Source organism: Schistocerca americana, chromosome 3 (assembly GCF_021461395.2).
Source record: "Schistocerca americana isolate TAMUIC-IGC-003095 chromosome 3, iqSchAmer2.1, whole genome shotgun sequence".
NCBI classification, from domain to species: domain Eukaryota; kingdom Metazoa; phylum Arthropoda; class Insecta; order Orthoptera; family Acrididae; genus Schistocerca; species Schistocerca americana.
In genome coordinates, this window is record NC_060121.1 from 889431599 (window position 1) to 889456246 (window position 24648).

Consider the following 24648-nt stretch of genomic DNA (forward strand, 5'->3'; position numbering starts at 1 on the left):
CTAGTCATTTCCTTTTCTATTGCAGTCACAAATAGAAAAAGCAAAAAATGACTATCTATATGCCTCAGTATGAACCCTATGGTACGTTAAGGTAATGGCTGGCTATTAGTCAGTGGTAAGTGGTAGGCTATTGGGAAACTGCAGTTTGTATTCAAAAAGAAATTGCATACAAAACCCTTGCACTGCTCCACACCTGAATATTGTGCAAGTGTCAGTTCCCCCTTTACTCAACATCAGGCCAGGTTGGGACATTTATGGTACTTGTCCACTTTCCCCCATATTTCCAAGATTCTTCTTCTGTAACTGTGTTGTTCCAGTTCAGATTCCATCTTCTTACTCTGGTCTTTAGAGTCAATCAATTTTGCTATACATCTCCCCTCTTGTCCTCAAACTTAGCCTCTATCATTTGCTGGTATTCTTCCACCTTCCATTCTCTTCACATGTTCAAACCGTTTCAACTTGTTGTTCTCAATTCTCACATGTATCTTTTCTACTCCAGTTTTGTTCCTAACATCTTCATTTCTCATTCTGTTTCTTCAACATACTTCTTAGGAATTTCATTTCACTAACTTGAATTCTACTCTCCTCTTTTCTTGTCACTGTTCAGGTCCCTGATGCATGTGTTAGCGTGGCTGTGAAGTATATCTTCTACAGTACTTCTGTATGCTTCCAGGCACCTACCATCCCTAGACTAAGTTCCACACACACTGGTAAAATGCAGTCCTCTGTTGTATCCTTTAGTTAACTTCTGCCCCCATTCCTGCATTCTCTATTATCACACTTCCTAAGCATTTAAAATTATCCACAATTTCAATAGCCTGTCCTTTCTCTCTCGCCTACTGTCTCCTCTGGTTACCATTATAGTCTTACTTTTCTCCACACTGCATTTCATTCCATATTTCTTGATGTTTCCATTTAAGACATCTATTTGCTCTTGTACATCCTTACCATTGGTTCCTCAAGCCATGATATCATCAGCAAATAGCCGTAAGATCATCTCCCTTCCCCTACGAACTTCTTTTGTCTCTTTCATGACAAATCCATTGTCGCTATAAATAATAATGGTGAAATCACACTTTCTTGTCTCAAGCCCATAACATTCATAAGTCAATCAGTTCTTCTAACTTAGGTCTGGACACAGGTGTCACACATCTCTTGAATAAGTTCAGTTGTCTGTTTTCAGCTCCCTTCCTCCCAAGTTTTCCATACATTTTCTCTGTGGACTCTATTGTGAGCCTTCACTAACCAAGACAGGTCATCACCAGGTCTTTCCTATACCCCCAATGTATTTCCAACAACTGTCTCATACTCCGCTAAAGACTGGATCTACTGTTGATCTACCATGTCAAAAGCCATACTACTCCTCCTCTACCACATTAATATGGAATGGTATTGCATAAGTGTATGGGACCCATGTTGGATCGGACTTACAGGGAACTCTGAGCGTATACAGTAATGGGTGGTGCTTTTTTATCTGGAACAAGAAGGTGATAGGTATACTGAAAAATCTAAACCAGCAAGCAGCTCACTACAACTTGCTTGGTAAACTTCAAAATACATATTTCTGCACAGAAACTATTCATCAGCCCTGTCTGTATCTATCCTGTGAAGATCAAGCAGACAAACTTAGACAAGTAATGACTCAAACAGAGGCATACAAGCAGCCATACTTTGCACACCCCACCCTGAATGAAATGGGAAGAAACTTTAATATAGGGTGCAATAAAAAATAACCCTCTGCCATGACATACACAGTAATTTATAAAGGACAGATGTAGATCTGAAAATACCACAGGAGGTGATGCAACCTGCTTCACAAGAACATCCTGTCCATGCAGATGGTTAATGTATTGTGGGGGGATATTTGCAAGGGATGAAATAAGGTAACTGTTACAGGAACAATCTGTCTGATCATGTGAATATCCCTTTGTTCACCTACAGTATCCTGCATATGATCTGCCCATTTAGCACAACAATTCTCCATTCCATCACACTCAAATTCTGGTAAAACTGAGAAACTCAAATTCTGGTAAAACTGAGAAACAGTTCACAGGAATGATCATGCTTGGGTAGGCCCCAGTCATCTTACCTCAAACCTATGGAGCACACCTGGAACACTACTGATCAGGACATGCACACCTCAGATGCAACTCTAATCTCTCTCCAATAGGAACAATATATACATAGTTCTAATACACTCCCAGATTATTCAATTAATGCTGATTCTTGAAACTTTTGGAGCACGCTTTCACAGGATATCTTGTGTCCATCTTCAAAGATCTCCCCATTAGAGATTCTCAGCTTCACTGTGCTACTCCCCCCACCCCCTCCCCAGTGTATTTTGGCATTCTCTCTGTTATTCTCCATTTTGGTGCCTGTATAGTCAGTAAGTGACTGAATAAGTGATTTCAAACTGCATACTGATTTTATGTAAGACCAAAAACTGTTAGTGTTTTTCCATCAGATCTGCTGACAAAATTTTACTTTCAAAGTAACTGAACATTTGTCTCACTGTTCCCCTTGTGCTGATCTTTGCTTCCTACAGCTTTTGTTTATCAACTAGGTTTTGAATTCTCTTGGATATGTGATAAATTTCTCTTTGTCTATATAGCAGTTTTCTAACACAGCTATTAAACCATAGTGGGTCTTCCCCATCTCTTAAGATCTTGCTCAAAACATACTTGTCTAAGGGATACTAAATGATGGTTTTAAACTTTTGCCATTTGTGCTCCACTGTCACTGACACTTTACACAGATGTCTATGAACTGCCTGTATACTGCCAAAGTGAAGGCCTGCTTAATACAAATATTACAGTTACTTGGAATTTAGATCCATGAATCCAAATATTCAAATAAATTGTAAGAGTGATGAATGAGGCATCCTTTTAATTTGTTTTTGAATATTTGAGGATTTTTAGTTTCATTTCTGATGTTTACCAGCAACCTCTTATAGAAAATATCATTTGGGACCCTAGGAAGAGATTGCATGGCCTATACGAGAAAAATGTTGAACAATATTTTTCCCATTGGCTGTACACATTTATCATAAATGCCAGAATTGCAATTTTGGTTTTAAGCAGTTATGAAGTAGTTTTGATGCTGAAATCCAGGAAATGTCAATGAGGCAAAAAGAGATAAAATGGATATGAGCTTATTCGGGTTTTGTCGGAATGATATACTGATACACATAACGAACAACTGATGAGTGACAGCATATGCTGATTCTATGCAACAGAATGAAGTTAATTTTTGTTTTTAAGCCCCTAGAAACTTTTAAGGCATTTGGAACTGGTTACCTAAAAACATAAATGTGATTGTGTTTGGAAACAAAAATTATTTTAGTGAATGCAGCAATCACAATGAAAATGATCAACTTCTCACTGTTCATAAAATACATTCTGATACAAGCATACAGATATATTAGGGCGCTTATGAAACTGAGAATAAAAGTTATTAGAAGTAATGCTAAAATTGATTATAGTAAGAAAAGTTCATAACCATTACTCACACCAAAATATGCAAAAATTAAAATTGAAAATAACTCCGTCTCAAATAACAGGAAACTGAAATGACCTGGATCAAAACACAGCTCCAGGAAGTTTGCAAAATGAAAGACTGACTAAACTATGAAACATTAAAAATATACATCAGTAAGCCATTTACTATTTTTATTACAATTTGACAATACATAGGAATTAGTTTGTCATCTTACTGCAACAACAAGGTAACATGATGTTTTGAACCTTTGAGTTATCTGTATGACTCTTGCCTAGTTCGATATGCTCTATTCAATGTTACAACTGGACATCTCTCTGGATTTACTGCATTTCAGCAAACAGGTATTAAACCCAGGGAGTATTTCTGTGCTACAAACAGATATCTTGAGTTGCCCAGTAGATCTGCAACAGGGATTGCCGATGATGAGATAACTATAATACTACAAGTAGATAACTTCAGTTACTTAGCTGTAATACTTCACTAGCATACTATGTTGGGACTATAGCAAAGAGGTGAACTATTCCTGCATCAATTATGTACTGCATGCATCCCACGTTTTTCACTTAAAATCTTAGAAGTATTTTCACAAAAATTCAGAATAAAAAGTTTTTAGGACTATTTGTATGGGTTTAGGAATCTGCAAGCAGCTAACAGGAATTATTTTGTACTTTGTAGTCCAATTGAAAGACTTGGTACATTAAATATCAATTTTTGTTGAAATAATTATTTTCCTCTTTATAGTCTTGAATGTGAGAAATTTTTCAATCGATTTCAAACATCTTGATGAGACTGCAACAGGTTTATTTCAGTTTCTCTTCTGAATCGATCATTATATTGCTTCCTTCTGCAAATACCTTGTGAAAAGACCGTGAAGATAAAAATTACAGATATTCAAGTACATACAGAGGCTTACCAGCAACCATTTGCGACTGGAATGGGAAAAGGGTGAAACGGCAATGATGCACAAAGTACTGTCCTCCACACACCAGCCACGAAAGAAAGTCAGTACTACACTGTCATCTGGTTCTAAGCTATGTTGAAAGTTTCAGGTCTCTAGCTCATTGGAAAGTTAGTTTAAAATCAATTGCAAAATTTGAACTGAACAGACAAGGAAGCAACCAAACAAAAATGAGCTAAAAAGAGTCAAAAAAGTAAACTAGCCTGCTGATCAGACAACTATTGTCAGAAGTGTAAGGAGGAAGGATAACAAACCTTATGTTGATCATGAAATAAGCCATGAGAATATTATCAATTGGAAGTATTGTCTGAATCACTGCATGACTATGCGGAAAGAGGATGTGAATATGAAGCCAGTCAAACAGCAGAGGATGTGATGTGTAAACTTCACAAAACGGCATCTATTTGTTTACAATTCAAAGAACACTTTGTTGAAGTGTTTAGAGTTCTGGGCTGTAACAAGAAAAGTCAACATGATCACATTGTCAGACACCAAATCTTTGTACACCTGGCTATAACAGAGAAAAAGTGCAATGATTTTACACCCCTGTTCAAGTCAGTGCTTCCTGCACTTAGATCAGAATATTGGCCATATTACAAAAACCTATTTCATCATGAAGATTCAGAAAGATGTAAATCATCACCTGAAAATCAGTAAATGACTTCGGGTGACTGCAATTGTTTTTGAAACAAAAAAAGGTTAAAAAGTGAATGAATTCCTGAATATTCAGCATTATTGTGTATGTTTAAAACAATTTTGCATATTTCAACATCACTATGTGTTTTTCTGCAAATAAATACTTTACTATAGATATAAATTGGCTTATTTTGGAAATAACAAGTAGGTAACTCACCATGTGGACCAGTGCAACAAATACAAGTACTATACTTTTCAAATTAAATACATCAGATCAGAATTATTTCAAACATAGTATAGTGAAGCTTTAAAATTCTGTTAAATTTTCAAACATATTTCTTCCAATATATTTGCTGTAATCTAGTTGTTGTACTAAGGTGATGAACTAATAAACAGATAGTGAAAGAAAGGTAAATTGTCTCAGACAGAAATGAGTAGAAATAGATTGGCATAATGCTGGGCCTTTTTTTAAAAATGCCAATCCATACACTTTATAAATAATTGGTAAATATGAAAATTGACATTACAGGAAGGTGAGGAATAATTACTTTAAAAAACCTTCAAAAAGGAACAAGGTGAAAAAAAAAGGGGGGTCAGAGACAGCATCACTGACAATGACAAAGTATCCCAGGCAGACATGCAAGAAAATGAAATGTACAAAAATTAAATAAAAAATAAAAATGAGAAAATATCAGCACAAAAACTGGCAATAGAAATACATTTTGAACATGCCATTTAGGCATACAACACTTCACACTCTTTGTGTTGAGAAAGGAAAGATGATCGTGAAAGAATAATATTAAGCAAGGAGATAGTTGCAGAACATATACTGTACACAGGTGTGCAGGTATTAAATGGGAGGTGTAAAATATGAGAAAACAGCAAGATGTGATGACAAATAAATGGCTTCACCTGCTGTGGGTGGGGCCTTTTATGTTTTGGCATCGTAGCTTGATCATCAAAGAGCAACCACACTCTCCAAGAATGAAAATAAGAAAGGATGGTTTTGTGACAAATGAGATATATTGTAATCTGGATTCTCATGTTGAGCCTTCAAGGCTTATGTTGTATAAAAAGTTGTGTTCTTCTTTAATTCATGAGTCACTCAAATGATCTGTACACCCATTCAAGAGAATATAAAAGGATATTAATGAATGTGCTTTTTCATGACGTAAGTATAAGTTATCTTCTTTTGCTCCCATAACAGCTACAGAATGTGAAGAAGTCAAGCTTCTCCTCAGCTGCACATGGGATTTCAGAGGCAATGATTAGCAGGACCTCTGCTTCAAGAGAATCTACTATGGCGACCAAATTAAAGAGAAAAAGGTAAATACACCAGAGGTTACATTGGGTGACAGATCTCATGAAGTGTTCTGATGCAGCTTCAACTACAAGGAGTGACCCAGAAGCTATGTAATGCCCTAGACCAACAACAAAATACTCTCCTTTCTCATTTACAACAAGGCACATAAAAAAAAACTGAAAGCTTCTTTGCAAACAATAATATTAAGAATCTAAAAAAAGAGCCAATCCTAAAATTTCATCAAGAAAGACAGTCTACTGGTAAATGTTTTACTCACTGATAGGGGGAAAAATCTATCAATGTATACTAAAGTTATGTGCACAAGTTAAAATACACAGTAAAAATGAAATAACCAGGTCCACTGTTAATCAATAATTGATCAAGACAACCAATACATGCTCCTCCATGTAGCACATTGAAGTTTTATTTTTAGATCTGAAGATTTATTGAGAGGATTGAAACCAGTTATGTAAAAACATTAATGCGATTGTTCCTAGAAACAATAATTATTTCAACTAGTATAGCAATAATGCTCATTTACAAACAATGAAGACAGAGCACTTCATAAAATATTTGGTAGCTGTATCTTAATCCGGTGCTCATGAATGAATTTGTATAAGCTAACCACATGCCTTGTGTTATTATCCTGCTTGTTCAAGGCTGCTTTCATTTCTGCAATGTCAAGTTCAAGCTGTTCCAAACTATCTCTCTGATTTATGAGAGCACTCTCTATCAGCTTAGTGTTTAGTTTTAGTTGCTCTAACGACTCCTTTACATCAGAACCAATTATAACCTCTCTTCTCTTCCTGTAGACAGCTTCATTGGATCTGTTTTAAGAGAGAAATCAATTGCTTCAAAATGTTTGGTGATATAAACATAGACACAGTTTAAATATTCGTAACAAGTAATGTTTTTCTTAAATGCTGTCAAGTGAAAGGGGATTCTCCAGTTAAAGTAGTTATTATAGGAAATATGGTTCAGCATGTGTGTGGCTGGGAAACAGAATGCTGGAAATTACACTAGGACAAAGGACACTGCCACATTATCTGCATGGGAGAAATCACAATAACCATTCGGCAGGGGTTCAATTAGGGACTTGTTACTGTTCTTGCTCTCTGTTCATTATCAACTGGAGACAGGATTAGCCCTTTTAGCAGATAAGAAAAACATTATTGTTGGAACATACAAAGGAACACTGACACCAAAACTAGTAAATTACAGTTTTGTAAATATTTAACAATGGGTTCTGAATGTTGAAAAACTACAGCTCCTACAGTTCTGTATTGTCAAAAATACTCCACCTCCTATTAACATAGTGTACCAACAAAAATTAATTGAAAGGATATAAAGTTAACAAGTTATTATGTTGCATATTGGTGAAAACTTAAACTGGAAAACTCATACAGAATACCTGCTAAAATGTTTTAGATCACACATTTTAACCAGAATTCACAACTTTGGGGGGCATAGAAATGAGTAACTTCTATTTTCAATCACTGATGCCCTATAGGATAATTTTCTGGCAGCAACTTATCACTCAATGGAAGGAAGTTGATTGCACAAAAAGGAATTTGAATTATCTGTGGTGTACACAAAAGTACATCATACAAGCATCTGTTTATACAACAATAAATATTAATCACAGCCTATTAGTGCATCCACATTACACAACCTTATAATTTTGTCCCATTCTGATGAGTAACTTTGAAATTTGGCACAAAGGTGCCTACAACCCTCCTCTATAATGGTGCATGTCCACGGAGCTATGCAATGTCACTCTCAGGATGAAAGATGCTTCAGACAGTATGGTGTTGACACATGCAAGAAAAGCCACAGGTCAGAAGTTCATGTGAGTTGTAAGGTGGATTAATCATGTCACAACGGCATAAAATTTCACAACAATTCTGTCTGAAGCCACTGTGGGTGTGCCACATGTCAGGGAGGTTGTCACACCTCCTCTTACCCACATTTCATCCCTTTTTTTGACGGGGTCAGAACAGTGATACCCATTGCTGAAATCACATGGTTTTCTTATGAGTGGCTGAAGAAAAGATTTCGGACACTTTGCTTCTCAGAACTGACACGAACAAGCCTCAGAGGGTGGCATAAAGAGTATCAATAAAGCCAATCCTTTCCATAGGGCATTGACACCAACACTCTTCACCATCTAAAGTGACAGTTCTCAGTGCAATGAGCATCAGGATGATAATCTCAATAACCTTTGGTGTCGCTATTCTGACATCTGTCGCACAGATATCAAAAGAAAGGGTGAACGTGTGTAAGAGGAGGTGTGATGACCTTCCCAGCGTGTGACACATCTACAGTGGCTTGCACAGAACTGTGGTGAAATTTTGTGCCAGTATGACATCATTAACCACCTTACACATCACACAAATTTCTGAGCTCTGGCCTTTTTTGCACGCATTTACACCTTGTGCTTGAAGTGTCATTGAGCCCAAGGGCAATGTCACAGAGTGCCAAGCTTTTGCACCATTAGAGAGGAAGCTTGTGCGCACCCTTGAGGCAAATTTCAAACTTCTATGTCACAATGGAAGACAGTTACAGGGTTTCAAGAAAGTGATCCTTTAATTCTGTCGCGCAGTGTATTTACTGAAAAATCTGTTGTCAGCAAGACATTGCAGCCTGAGAGTAATGAGGACGTTCACAAATACAATACTAGAAGGGAAAATGATCTGCATTTCATTCTACAGAATCTAAGATTGACACAGGAAAGAGTAAAGTGCTGAGCTATAAAACACTCTAACATTCTCCACAAGGAAGTGAAATGTCTGACAGACAGAAGTATTTTCAGATGTAGTGTGGTGGTTCTGCCTGCTTTTAATTTCTTCGTTTGTTGACGATTGTTCTCGGTGTTGATTTACTGGCTGAAAAATGGGTTGTGTGGATTCCAACACTGACTACTTTAAATGATGTAGCCAACATATGCACAGTTATGGTTTACAGTACTTTAATTTCACTGTTCACAACCCCCTAATAACACACAGTTATACAGCCAGTGCACTATTATTTAACTTTTGACAAGCCTCATTAATAGTTAGCAGGCGGAACTCCACATACTGCTACAATAGTTTCTTGTTGAACACCTACGAGCAGTAAAACCTAACCACAAAGTCCACAGATCTTGAAGAATAATCAGGTACATATGGAGCAGACACTGTCACTGTTTTTACACACAGCCTAATTCTTTAACACTTATTCCACAGTTAATTTGAAGCATTGTTGTTGTTCTAACCAGCACAGGTTACTCATCAGAAACTTGGCCGTGGACTGACTGTCTCGTGACCAAAAATTGGGCCCTTATATATTATCACAATAATAGGTGCTGAAACTACACATTGTTTCAAGTGAAATTCACATAAATTATGATTAAAACTTAACTCATTAAATTGATTGAATACATCAAAAAATTGCTTCTTTTTAACAGTTTCTTCTACTACAAAAGTTAGGGCGAATTATTTGTTTAAATCATGAAATTAACAAATGCAGTTCTGCAAACAATACTTCTGACAAGACTGTTAATTACTTTGGAATTAATGAAGGACTGGCTTTGCTAACATGTTTCCGACTATAGGCAAATAGATACTTCAAGATTACTAGCATTTCATCTTCCAAATGTTTATAATCAGTGCAGGATTTATATTTGTTTATATGCCAACAATAGAATTTAAGTTATGAAACAATTACTGATTTCACCCTATGATGAAAGGTACCAACTAGGAATAATCAAAATAAATTAGAAAATCAATTACATACATAAAACTAAGCACAAAATTAGATCTGGTGTTATTTACTTTAAAACTGAGGTCCCACCTTCCTCTTTTGTGGAAATGCAGATCATATTCACATATGTTAATGCTAAATAGTTGAAAGTAACAAAATGAATTTAAGGAGGCAGAGGCAAAACAAGAGGGGAATTAAAATTATCCCAGCTTGCTTCATCACAGTAGGGTGCAGTTGTTTCTCCTTAACAATTCCTGTACCACAGAGGAATTCTAGAGTATTGAGTACAAGCTTTTGTTCAGTTGACATGTTCCACATCACTTTGTTTATCAAGAATATAATTTATTGAACATAGATCTAACTAAGCAGCTACCTGTCAAGCTAAAGAGCTACCTCCAGGAGGCAGTGATGGATTTAGGTTGGTTGGGCCCTGAGTGAAGCAAGAAAAGTATGTATTCATGCCTTCTTCTCATGGTGGCACACTAGCAGTTTTATGCAAGAGACTTCCCAGTGGCCCTGATGTAATAAGCTGAGGACTTCCCACCATAGAGCCACTGAGACCGTGACACAGGGAGTAAACCCTTCTGTTGATAGGAAAATAACATCATCTGAAAGGGTGAGGCAATGCCATAGCACATAAAATTTCTGAAGCAGGTTCGATGCCTGGCTCAGTGCCAGTAGAGCCACCCATGCTGTATTGTGCATACAACCTGTTGGAGTACCAGATCCATTGCCACAGCAGACCACACAAAAGGAGCATGTTTCTGAACTAACAGATGTGATGGGTAGGTGATAGTAGGCACTCTAGGAATAAACTTGTGACTGTATGCCACACTACCAAGGAATGCCAGAAGTTCTTGTAGATTATATGGATGAGAGAAAGCTGTAATTGTGGTGACATGTTATTCCATGGGGCGCATGCCCTGCTGGGAAATTTCTTGACCCAAATAAACACTGGAAGAATGGAAAAAGTGAGACCTGGCAAAATTATGTTTGAGGCCCACAGCCTGTAGAACAGTAAACAATAAATGGAGGTGACATAGGTGATCCACCAAGGTAGCACCCATCAAAATCATATCATCATGACAGTTAATGTACTGAGGGGCAACAGACGTAACTTGGTCTAAAAAATATTGAAATGTGTCAGGTGCACTGTCTACCCCAAACATTAGCTGTTGATACTGACAGAGGCCAAAAGGCTTATTAACCACAAGCAACTGTTTTGATGCCTCATCCACGGAATCTGAAGGTGGGCTTCAGCTAAGTCTATTTTCGAAAAGAACTGACCCACAGTCAACTTTGTGAGCAACTCCTCTGGGTGAGGTAGGGGATACGTATCAATGACTGCATTAGTAGTGACCTCAAAGTCATCACATAGCAGAAATTGACTGGATGGCTCTTTACAGTCACTAAGGCTGTACCCATGCAGCTTCATCTTAACCTTGTTGTGTAAAGCTACTGGTACTGGCTGTGCCCAAAAAAAGTGAGGGCAGGTGGAGGATTCGAGGGCGATGTGCACTGTGAAAGTGGTTGCACAACCTATCGCAGGGTGGACAAACCTGAAAACTCAGAACACAAGGAATCCAACACTTAATATGGCATCTGGTTGGACACGAGATGCATTGTGTCCATAATAGAAGAACCAAAAGTAGCAAAGGCATCTAGCCCAAACATACTTTCGGTACTCGCGTCATTAACTACCAAATACATAACGGAACAGACAACTAACTTGTAAACTATTTCGGTAGTGAATGGCCAAGAATAGGAACCTGCAGTTTGTTGTAGCTTACCAATCAATACTCGTGTTGTGGCAACAATGGGGACCCTAGCCTGGCATACGCCTGAGCTGAGTAAGGACATGGCGGCCCCAGTGTTAACTTGTAGGATTAATGGTTTAACCCTCACTTGCAATTCAATGAAAAGTTTGTTGTGGCCTACAGACAATGGCAAACATGATGATGGAACAGCGTGAATATCGGCGTTTGCTGATTCCTGCGATGGCTCCTAGAAAGGTAGAGATTGACATATAACTGCTAAGTGACTTTTTTTTACTTTTATAGCAAAAGGTCCATCACTTAGGGCTGGCTGCCTGCTAATGCTGTGCAAAACAAGAGGGACACGAAGGAAGCAGTGTTCACTGTTCCTGCTGCTAAAGGCATGTTTGACTGCATCAGCCCAGTTGGCTTGTTTGTAGTGTAGGCACCTCCTCTTCCCACACCGTGTTAGGCTCTGTGTGCTGAGGATGCATACTGTCAACAATGGTGACATCACTCCAACCCTCTAATTGGCAGCCTGCAGTGTTGGAGACTTTGAATGATTATGCAATGTTGAAAACCTCTTCTAACATAGGGTCCTCAAGCTGAAGGGCATGTTGATGTGCCTCCTTGTGTGGAGCCAAATGAATGACTGTGTCTGACAATGGTGTCTGCATAAGACTCCTGAGACTCACGAGTGATGAACTGACACTTACAACTGAGGTGGTGAAGTTTGGCCGCCCAAGCTCAATACAATTGCTGCTGTTGTTTATGACTTTGGTAGAATTCAACACCTGCAGCTACCACGTGCATATACTTGTGGTGGTAGGACGACAGCAATGAACACATATCGTCAGAAGCAAGTGATGTTGGCTCTTGCAGAGGAGCTAACTGACACAGTGATACATACGAGGGGGATCCACAATAAGAAAACAGCCTTACAGACCTCCTTGTGGGCCACAGAATGACAGAATGGTGACAAAGCTGTTTCTCATAAGCATCCAAGACTTTTGATGAATTAATAATTAGGGGGGGGAGGGGGGAGGGGGGGAGGGAGGTTGAGCAAAGAGGATGGATGAACTACTGGCAATAGAACCTGGGTCACCGTAGCCAACAACCACCCCCAGCATGGCCATATTTGTCTGGTGTTGCTGGAGATGTAAATGGAATAGATCCTCCAAGGAAGAGCTGAATGGCATAAAAACCACAGGATCTGAAATACATGAAACTCCCACCCTCACTCATTAGCAATTTCCTTCTAACTAGGAACACAAGGAGACACATGGCCATAAAAGAAATACTATTTATTACACTGGAAGTAGTTACATGTATCAGCTACATTGCCAATGGAGGGCCCTATGAAGACACTGTGTCTGGTATCACTGGAATCATGCTGCATGTGCATGGTGGATTAGATGACTTCAGTTAGTGACCAGCCTGCCCCTAGTGACTACCTCAGTTAGCCATGGGCACGCTGTTTGAATGTTGCTGTGCACTATGCTTGCTGTAGTAGACCAACTCACATCCATGTTTGCATATTAGCTTCATTTTGCTTATCTTTAGCATCATGAGTGGGAATTCCAGCAGTGGACATGTCATTCCACAAGGTGTCAAGAAAACACTTCATTAATCATGAAGGATGGCAAAATGATCATCACAAAGCTCGGAAGTAATAGTTGCAAGTGGAATTAAAAATTTACCAAATCCACTTTTAATGAAACCTGGGTTCTTATTTGTACATATAATTTATGTAGCATAGCACTCATTTTATAAAACTAAACTCCTCCTGAACAGGCCATGAGGGCCCAAAGGTACTGACCGGCCGCCATGTCATCCTCAGCCCACAGGCGTCACTGTATGCAGATATGGAGGGGCATGTGGTCAGCACACCGCTCTCCTGGCCCTATGTCAGCTTCTGAGACAGGAGCCGCTACTTCTCAATCAAGTAGCTCCTCAGTTTGCCTCACAAGCGCCGAGTGCACCCTGCATGCCAACAGCTTGTGGCAGACCAGATGGTCACCCATCCAAGTGCTAGCCCAGCCCGACAGCGCTTAACTTTGGTGATCTGACAGGAACCGGTGTCACCATTGTGGCAAGGCCGTTCGCACTCATTTTATACCTGTGCATATATAAGCACAAATTCAGTTGATGTATCACCTATTGCTGAAGTATTGTTTTTGGGATCTGACTCAGCCACATTTGTCACACCAGAACCACAGTGTTTGTCAAACAATACTTTAAAAATGTGTACAAAGCTCAGAGTTTTATTAAAGATCTTTGGAGTTGGCAATACTGTAGCATTCTAATCATAAATGAGCATGAAGAAGGCAGAATCATGCTGTATATAGTTTGCATATGACATTTAGTGTACTTGTTTTCTTATGTACATCTGTGAAGAAGACAACAGTGACTCATTATCTGTGTTGAGTAGTATTTATTAACTTTTCATAATCATTTGTGTATTTATCAAGCATTAGTTTCCTGTAAGTTGAATTTGTTGTATAGTGCTGTACTCCTTGGCATGAGCAGTAGGTGGCAGCAATACTTAGTTTGTATAGAGTGCCCAATTTTGTCTTTTCATTATGTGCTATTACTCGGATGTGATTAATTTACAAAAAGGAATTACAGACATTGGCTACAACTAAGGTTGGTTGAATCAATTGGGAAAGTTGAAAATTTGTGTCAGACTTGGATTCAAACCCAGGTTTCCTGCTTACTAGGCAGATGCTCTGACCAATAAGCCATCCAAACTCAGAGGTCATCAGAGCTGCATGGGCTACCCAAGCATGCCTTCCATCAGACTCTCAACTTATCCACACACTAGCAATGTCGTGACCTTTGCCCCTTATCCTCATTACTCTCCATATATATCAAAAAACAAAGATGATGTGACTTACCAAACGAAAGCGCTGGCAGGTCGAAAGACACACAAACAAACAGTTTTTTGATAAATTTTTCATATATAAAAGACACACACAGACACCTGTGTATGTGTGGCCGGATATGGGTGTGTGTGCGAGTGTATACCTGTCCTTTTTTCCCCCTAAGGTAAGTCTTTCCGCTCCCGGGATTGGAATGACTCCTTACCCTCTCCCTTAAAACCCACATCCTTTCGTCTGTCCCTCTCCTTCCCTCTTTCCTGATGAAGCAACCGTTGGTTGCGAAAGCTTGAATTTTGTGTGTATGTTTGTGTTTGTTTGTGTGTCTATCGACCTGCCAGCGCTTTCGTTTGGTGAGTCACATCATCTTTGTTTTTAGATATATTTTTCCCACATGGAATGTTTCCCTCTTTTATATTGTGTATGTATTGTTTGTTCTTTGGGACATGTCTGAAAGAACTGACTTCATTTTTATCCAGTAGCCACTACAAATTAAGACACAAAGGAATTACAGACATTACCTGCGAGTGGGCATTGATTTAAATCAATGGTGAAAGTTGAACTATTGACTCCGTCTCTTCCCTGTCAGTACCATGGAAGAGTATTTCAGATATCAGGCTCAAAAAGACATATTCCAAGAGGGTTACATGATTCCCTGCTGAAACTAAGGTTTTGTGTAATTCATCAGTTATGTTGAGAAAGTGATTGTTAAATACTGTACACATATCTGACTTGTATGTAATTGAAATATTTTTACTATGTACTGACTTCATATCCTTGACCTTGTGCTACTGACCAGACACTTCCTTCATGAATGAGTGCCCTCCAAATAACGTTTTTAAGCACCTTACAGTACTATTTGTAATGGGTTACTGTAGCTCAATTGTTACTACTTCTAACATTTTGATATCATTCTCACTTTGTTCTACATGATATCCTTATTCCACAAGTCAGCTACTCAGGCTGCCTTTTACTGCTAGTACCCTGCTTTGAAAATTCTAATGTTAAGCAACTTTCAAAGAGCATGAAAAATGTGTTATGGAAAGCATTGTATTTATCATCTATGTTATCGGCACTATAAACATCCTGCCACTCTTGTTCCTTAACAAGGTTAAAAAAAACTCTCTATTGCCTTTGGATTAGCTTTTATACATAGTTTCCAAGTATATATAACATTTATTTGTGTGAAGAAACATTTTAGCATTAAAATTTGTGCATCATGGTCTGAAAGGCTATTCATCCTTTTACTACCCAGAATACCTACCTACCAAAGAACAATGAATAAAAATATTGTCCGTGGTTGTGCTACTGTTTCCCTGAATGAAGAACCATCTCTAGCTTACGCAGAAATGCCCTAAAGTCTGAGTCAGGGGACCTATAAATAACTATACTTAAAAGTTTATTTTCACGAGATTCAACTGCCCCTCACGACATTCAAATAACTGTTCAGTGCAGTGCTTTGATACAGCTTACCAGCTGTTGGATGAGACTATAAAGTGATTAGAGCATATTGTACATGCTGAGATGTGTGTGATATTGTTCTAAATTAGGGACGTACAGAATTCCAAGTATTGCCACAGATTGCAAACCCTTCACTGCACCTGTGTAAGGTTTGCAATTAAAAAATAACATACTGTGAGAAAAGTTGGTATTATGAATTGCAGCATCATGGTATGGAAGCAATAAGACCTTGGTAGGTTGCTGGAGGGAGTCAGCACCACATCTGCACAAACGAGTCACCTAATTCCTACAAATACTGGGGTGAGGGGGCGATGAGCTCTGATGCCAAGTTCAATCGTATTCCAGATGTGTTGGATTGGGTTCAGATCTAGTGAGTTGGGGGGCCAGCGCATCAACTGAAACTGACCACTGTGTTCCTCAAACCAGTTCCTCACACTCCTGGCCTTGAGACAGGGCAATTTATCTTGCTGAAAAATGCCACTGCCATTGGGAAACATCATCATCATGAAGGGGTGTACATGGTCTACAACCAGTGTATGACACTCCTTGGCCATCATGGTGTATTGCACGACCTCCACTGGAGCCATGGTTGCCCACATAAATGTTCTCCAGAACATAATGGAGCTGCCATCAGCTTGTCTGTGTCCCACAATACAGGTGTCAAGGAGCTGTTCCCCTGGAAGATGACCGAGTCTTGCCCTCATGCCTGCACAATGAAAGGGATTTATCAGACGGTGTAATGCTCTGCCTCTGTGGCGGCATCCAGTGCTGATGGTCATGTGCACATTTCAATCATAGCTGTTGATGTGGTGTTAACAGTGGCACATGCACAGGTCATCAGCTGCAGAGGCCCATCGTTTGAAGTGTTTGGTGCACTGTGTGTTCAGATACACTTGTACTCTGCCCAACATTAAATTCTGATGTTAGTTCCACCACAGATCATCACCTTTTCCATTTTACTTGTCTGCCCACCCTACAGTGTCCAACATCTGTAACGAGGGGTGGCTGCCCAACACCATGATGTCTGGTTTTGCTGTGTGTTGGACACTCACCACAGTACTCCTTGAACACCTGGCAAGTCACGAAATTTTCAAAATGCTAGTGCCAAATCTCTGGACCATCACAATCAAATGCAGATAGATTGGATGCCTTCGGCATTCTACACATGGACAGCACACTCAGTGATGTCGGATGCACCATGTGTGCGTTTCACGGAGGCTATCAAAGTGAAATGTGTTGGGATGTTAACAAAAAGAGTGCTCTTTCATCAGGACAATGCACCTTTGCACACATCTGTCATTGAGATGTGTGTCATTGAGTCCTGTGGCTTTGAAATGCTTTGACACCCACTTTATTCACCTGATTTGATCCCACTCGGGCTTTCATCTCTTCTTTAAGCTCAAGAAACATCTACATGGAACTCATTTTCAGTCAGATGAGGTCATGGTTGACGTGGAGGCCTTTTTTACCAGGCAGAAAGAAAAGTTTTACAAAGAGGGTATAACGAGCCTGCAGCACCAGTGGCAAAAGTGAGTGGCCCTAAAAGGCTACTATGTTGAAAAATGCCCATAAACATACGGTTTACTGACAGCCTTTGTTATAAGTGGATCAAGAAACAGATCTCAGATTACTAGAGCAGTCAGTATGAAACATTCATCTCTGAAACTATGAAAACCGAGTGTAAACAGACAAAATTAAGAAGTATTGTACAATATGCTTTAGACAGGTATATGCTGATCAAGGTTGTGAGAGGATGGGAAAGACAAGGTGTGATTCATCAGCTGAGTCAGAAAGCTGCACTGAAAGCAAAGAGAACACCTCGAATTTAAATGTAATGAAAGTCTGGTTGACAAACAAAAAACTATCAAAGCTCAAATATGCAAAAAGAGAACTGTGCATAATTTGAAAGTTAAATTCTATCCACCAAGCTGACAAAAAATTCTTAGAATTTTTGGTCTTATGTTAAATCAGTAATGGAATCCAATCAATTAGTGACCACACTCGCACCAAAACAGAAAATGAAAGAGAGAAGGCTAAATTCCATTTTCTAGAATTGTTACACTGGGGAAGATCCTTTCAACTGGAACTGGGGAATGAAATACAATAGAAGAAATTGGTAATTCAGAGTTCAAATAGTGAAGATAGTATTGGAAAAACTGTAAAAATGCAGTACCCAGCAGAAATCCCTAGATAACACAGGAGTACTGAATTCAAGTGCTGAACGAAGAAAACATAAATATACGGAAGGGGATAAAGATGGGATGCGCGGTGTGATACCGGAAGGAGAATTCCATAGGGGGCTAACAGATAGAGAAGATTGGACACAGTGACCTCTGTGGTGGCAGTGCAAGAATATGGATGATTTTTAATTTTGTTACTAAAACCTAATAATGATTTATGTACGAGTGCAAATCAGAAAGTCTTTGCCCCTCTTTTTTAGTAGCCAAAGCAAGGTACATACAGGTAATAACACACACACACACACACACACACACACACACACACACACACACACACACACACACACACACACCCTATTCTACATACTTTACACTTCTTCCACATACTCCCCACACCAGTTCACACTTTTCTCCCATGCAGCACTAAATTTGAGATGCCTCTGTGGTAGGATTCATCCAGCTGATTATTGAAGCACCATCTGGCTGCTGTCTTTGTTTCATAATTTCTTGTGAATTGCTGTCCTGCCAAGAACTTCTTTAGCAGTCCAAAAACATGAAAATTGCTAGGGGGTAAGGTCTGGACTGTACAATTGGTGGTCCAGACTCTCCCAGCAAACTGCCCAGAGCTTTTTGACAGTTCTGATATTGCCACAAGTGGTCTCGCATTGTTGTGGAGCAGAATCACATTATCCACATTGAGAATCCCTGAGCACCTTCGCCTGATGGCAGCCCTCAGACATCACAGTGTGGCACAATAACTGTCGGCATTGATGGTTGCACCTTGTGGCATGAAATCCAGCAGGAGTGGTCCACGGCTGTCCCAGAAGGCCGTTAACATTACTTTCCCAACAGATGGTGCTGAACAGAATTTTTTTGTCACAGGCGAACCTGGACGTTTCCACACCATGCTCTGCTGCTTGGATTCTGCCGAGAAATGCAGTATCCACATTTCATCATCAGTAACAATGCAGTCCAGGAAACCTTCACACTTCTTGGAGTACTGTTCCAGATGATTTAGTGAAGACATAATTCTCTTGCCTTTCATCATGTCATCCAACTACTTAGACACCCACTGATGTGAAATCTTCCAGTATCCTAAGGACCTGTTAACGATGTCGTAAGCACTTCCATATGATATGCCAAGCTCCCAGGAAATGACCGTGATTTGCACACACCGATCTGCTTCCTCCATTGCATCCACATGGGAAATGTTGTCAATCAGTCATGAATGGGGCCTCCCTGACCACTCTTTGTCATGCAAGACTGACCGCCTTTATTGAACTCACACCACCACCACCACCACCACCACCACCTCACAGTTCCCAAAGCAAGAAAGTTTTCCCTATACTTGGGCTGCGTATCCCTGTAGATCTCGATGGGCATTTGTCTCTTGCTCCATAGAAATCGAATCGCACTTCGTTACTCTAATGCCGTGGACATGTGAAGCACAACCAGCATCTTTAACAACTGACAGCAGCGCCGTGCGGCAGTGCTACCAGCAGATATGGCTGGCATGAACCAAAACAGACCCAATGCTGGGAATAGATTTGTTGACTTCCCATTTACAGCTGTAATGTGACTAAAAAAAAAAAAAAAAAAGGGGGGGGGGGCAAAGGCTTTCTAATTTGCCCTCACATTATGAAGGGAAAACACACAAGCCTCATGTAATAGCCTACAGTATTTATTATTTTACAAACTGATGTTTGGCTGTTTCACCATTGTGTGTTTTTTCCTTTACAATGCTTAAAATACTCTATTGAAAACCAATGAAACGATCAATTAACATACTTTTTTTGTATTCTTATAACTGACTCAATGGAACATCAGAAAGAGAATTATTTTATACATGACAAATCGCCTGTTGGCTTCTCCCTTCAGATCTTTGGTCAACGTTTGTTCACCAATTTCCATGGTATTTTGCCAGCACAAGTGGGTGGCATTGCTGAAGGCTCATCCTCTATTGCTGGTAGTCAACCACCTTTTACAATGCCAGTGACTTTTGCTGGCTCAATGTCAGAAAAACGGTTTTAAAAAAATGTCAGCTGAGGATTCCAAGATGGAGACACACGGGCAATATATCAACAAGTGGCTACTCTAATGCAGCAGACATGGTAACAATATCATGAAGTTATCAATGACAGGAATGATGATCATCCCAATACACTGGCCACATGTAGAACATATATTCTGTAGATATCTGTTAACATGATTAATCTTGTTTCCAATTGTATCATGTTTGTAATTACCTTATGCTCAACTAGGATACTTCCTGGCTTTCAAATAATTATTTTAACTAAATTTACTTTATTAGAAAATTCCACAAAAAATTGATGATACCAGTTGCTGAAATTGCTTAACTTAGGAATGTAGACGAATATTGTTCATTACTAAATCAACATTCAGTAGCTTGGAAATTAATTTTGTTCCTAAAAAATTAATGGCTTTTTAACTAATTGTTATCATCATGTATGGATAAAATTTTTTATAGAAAAACATATTCAACAATGCCTCATATTAGGTAAAGAGGATCTCTGTTTACTGTAGAACACTTTTCAATGCTTGGACTTGCGGAAAAGTGTAAATTTTAGTTGTACAATTAATGATTTTTAAGAACTAACAATGTATCAAAAACATCTTAATTATTGTATAAAGAACACACCTCAAAAAAAGTTTTGCATCACCTCGGTTCTGTGAGTTCCAGAACCTGTACAGAAAATTGGAATAGAGATCAACACAAACATCGTTTCTACCCTTTTTATTGCTCATGGAAACCACACATTGCATGTTGTACCACCATACAGCGAGACCTTCAGAGGTGGTGGTCCAGATTGCTGTACACACCGGTACCTCTAATACCCAGCAGCACATCCTCTTGCATTGATGCTTGCCTGTATCCGTTGTGGCATACTATCCACGAGTTTGACAAGACACTGTTGGTCCAGATTGTCCCACTCCTCAACAGTCATTCGAAATAGACCTCTCAGAGTGATTGGTGGGTCACATCATTCATAAACAGCCCTTTTCACTCTGTCCCAACCATGTTTGATAGGGTTCATGTCTGGAGAATATGTTGGCCACTCTAGTCTAGCGATGTCATTTTCCTGGAGGAAGTCATTCACAAGTTATGCACGATGGGGGCACGAATCGTCATCCATGAAGAAGAATGCCTCGCCAATATGCTGCCGATATGGTTGCACTATCGGTCGGAGGATGGCATTCCCAAGTCATACAGCCATTATGGCACCTTCCATGAACACCAGTATGTCGGCCCCATATAATGCCACCCCAAAACAGCAGGGAACCTCCACCTTGCTGCACTCACTGGACAGTGTGCCTAAGGCATTCAGCCTGACCGGGTTGCCTCCAAACACGTCTCTGACGATTGTCTGGTTGAAGGCATATGTGACACTCATTGGTGAAGAGAATGTGGTGCCAATCCCAAGCAGTCCATTAGGCATGTTGTTGGGCCCATCTGTACTGCGCTGCACGGTGTCATGGTCACAAAAATGGACCTCGCCAGGGACATCGGGATGAAGTTGCGCATCATGCAGTGTATTGTGCACAGTTTGTGTCATAACATGACGTCCTGTTGCTGCATGGAAACCATTATCCAACATGGTGGTGTTGCTGTCAGGGTTCCTCTGAGCCATAATCCATAGGTAGCGGTCATCCATTGCAGTAGTAGCCCTTGGGTAGCCTGAATGAGGCATGTCATCGACAGTTCCTGTCTCTCTGTATCTCCTCCATGTCCGAACAGCATACATTGCTTTGGTTCATCCCGAGATGCCTGGACACTTCCCTCGTTGAGAGTCCTTCCTGGCACAAAGTAACAATGGGGAAGCGATTGAACTGCGGCATTGACCGTCTAGGAATGGTTGAACTACAGGCAACACTAGCCGTCTACCTCCTTCCTGGAGGAACAACTGGAACTGATCGGCTGTCGGACCCCCTCTGTCTAGCAGACACTGCTCATATAAGGTTGCTTACATCTTTGGCCGGGTTTAGTGACATCTCTGAACAATCAAAGGGACTGTGTCTGTGATACAATATCTGCAGTCAACATCTATCTTCAGGAGTTCTGGGAACCGGGTGATGCAAAACTTTTTTTCATGGCGTAAATACAACAGTGGAAGAGCCTGCCAAGTCTCAGGCTGAGGATTTTTTTGTTAAAGTTTTGTTATGTTTTACTGGGAAACTTAATTCTTTAACATAACAGCAAATGGAAATATCCATCTGCTTAATACACTTCACTATAAAAATGATCACCCGGGCAGAATGGAGTTACACTTCTCGATGAGACGTATTCACTCAGAGTAATTCTATATTTCATACACAAAAGTAGTGCTCTGCTTTTCTCACCATCCTCTTCCTATTTATGTATGACTACTGGTTAATGTGCCCAAATTGTATTACAGTAAGTCACTTTACAGCACCTACTAAAATGTTACCGTTATGTCCTTTGACACACAGAGGCTCCCAAGATTAGAGAGTTACTTTGTAGCCTAGATACTCAAGTGGTCATTTTCATTTGTAAACAGCGCTCATGATGGATTGTTTGTCTTCATAAATTTGTTATATTTAAATAGAATTTGCAGTTCAAGACTGCTATATAAAACCCATTATGTGTGTGTATTTGTTTATTTTGGTAGCAGCATAACTGTCTGTGTTCATCTGTGTAAGCATGTGAGTGGTGAAAGTCAGCCATTTTAAAGGTACTTACACAGACCAACAAATGAGGTTGTCATATATGGAGGTACTGAAAGAAAAGAACTGTTTGCTGATCGAAATCACTGATTGGACTTTCTGACAACGCAGTTCCACGCATAGTGTTCCTGTGAAGGAATGGAAACAGCGAATGCCATGTGTGAGCCTGGAGGACAGGTGTGACCAATTGCCATTATGCTCAAGTATCTTTGGGTTTGGTATGTCGATTATGTCAAGTTCATCCATACAGCCACAAAGATGTGAACTACAGGCTTGTCCTGGCAGTGAAGGAGTTGCAGAAAGACAGATTCTAAATTCTTATCTTTTTTATGGAATAATTAAACAGCGCTACAGTGATTTATAAAGGGGATTTCTTGATACTCCATCCCTTCCAAAATTACTATGTGAAGGATAGCCCTTCCCTCTGTTATTTTTTAGCAGATGAAGCATTCACTTTAATCACATTATTTTGAATGGAATTAATCTGACGAAATAAAAATCTGGATAATCTGAAAATGTTTTTAAGTAGATTTAGGAAAAGATTTTAATGCACATTTGGAATGGCATTAAGAAATTTATTTCACTATCAGAAAAAACACACTTGATCTCTCCGAAATGAGGAACTAGAGTCATTGGTTACTGGTAAGGTGAGTTACTTATAGCTGGTTACAAACTGGTTACTTGCGAGTTTGTGCCTGGTAGTGCTGTGTGCAGAATTGGACTGATTTACAAATGAAGTGTCTCCCAAGTGTCCTGATTCTAACTCGAATCAGAAATGAGTTGCTTTTGAGTAGCTCCATGTATGGATAATCTAAATATTCAGAATACTTTCCTCAATTCATTTATGTCAAACAAAGAATGCCCTATTATGAAAACTATCTTTTACTGTTTTAGAATTAGCATGAACTATATGTATTTTTGCTATTACACTTCATAATAATTTTGACAGCATTTACTTACAAGAGAATTTGTTTTATAACAATCTGCATGAAATTCAGTTATGGGTCATGAGAAAAAATAACTGGCATACCTGTGTCGTAGCGCGTTTACATCTGCCCAAGAGATCACAAAGGAAAGTATACACAGAATAGCTGTGTGTCTAGCATACATATGAATTTCCATGATATTGGCAAAGAAAAACACATACACAAATTTTCCTCACAAACAGTTTCCCACTCTTTTATACTAGTTCTCAAAAACTTCCAAATTTTGACATGCAGCCCAAAAGTCTGTCTCAGCAGTGCAGTTGACAAAACAAATATGGCAGTGGATGAGATTACTGCAGAGCTTCACGGTGTCTTACTCTGCTATCAGTAAGTCTGACAAAGGTCAAAGTTATCATAACTTCCTGCCCGAACAGCTGTGGTATCTGACACACTAAGCTTACGCATAAATAAAAATTATATCTGTATGGACATGATCTGCAACATATAACAAGAAATTATGTAATGTTATATCAATCCTAGGAACAGCACAAATACTAGCAAACATTTGTTAGTACCATTTGTTATCTTTGAGACCTATTTTGTTTGCT

The 24648-nt window shown here is 39.4% G+C and overlaps 1 protein-coding gene across 1 annotated transcript in view; it reads right to left on the minus strand.

The window, feature by feature from the left end:
• Nucleotides 1-24417, minus strand: part of LOC124605632 — an 85204-nt gene extending 60787 nt beyond the window's left edge. Inside the window, exons 1-2 of the mRNA XM_047137449.1 lie at nt 24145-24417; nt 7028-7222 (exon numbers count right to left, since the gene is read on the minus strand). Of these exons, the coding sequence (XP_046993405.1) occupies nt 7028-7222; nt 24145-24236 (287 nt within the window). The 5' untranslated portion in view covers nt 24237-24417. The remainder of the gene's footprint in view (nt 1-7027; nt 7223-24144) is intronic.
• Between the last annotated feature and the right edge of the window lie 231 nt (nt 24418-24648).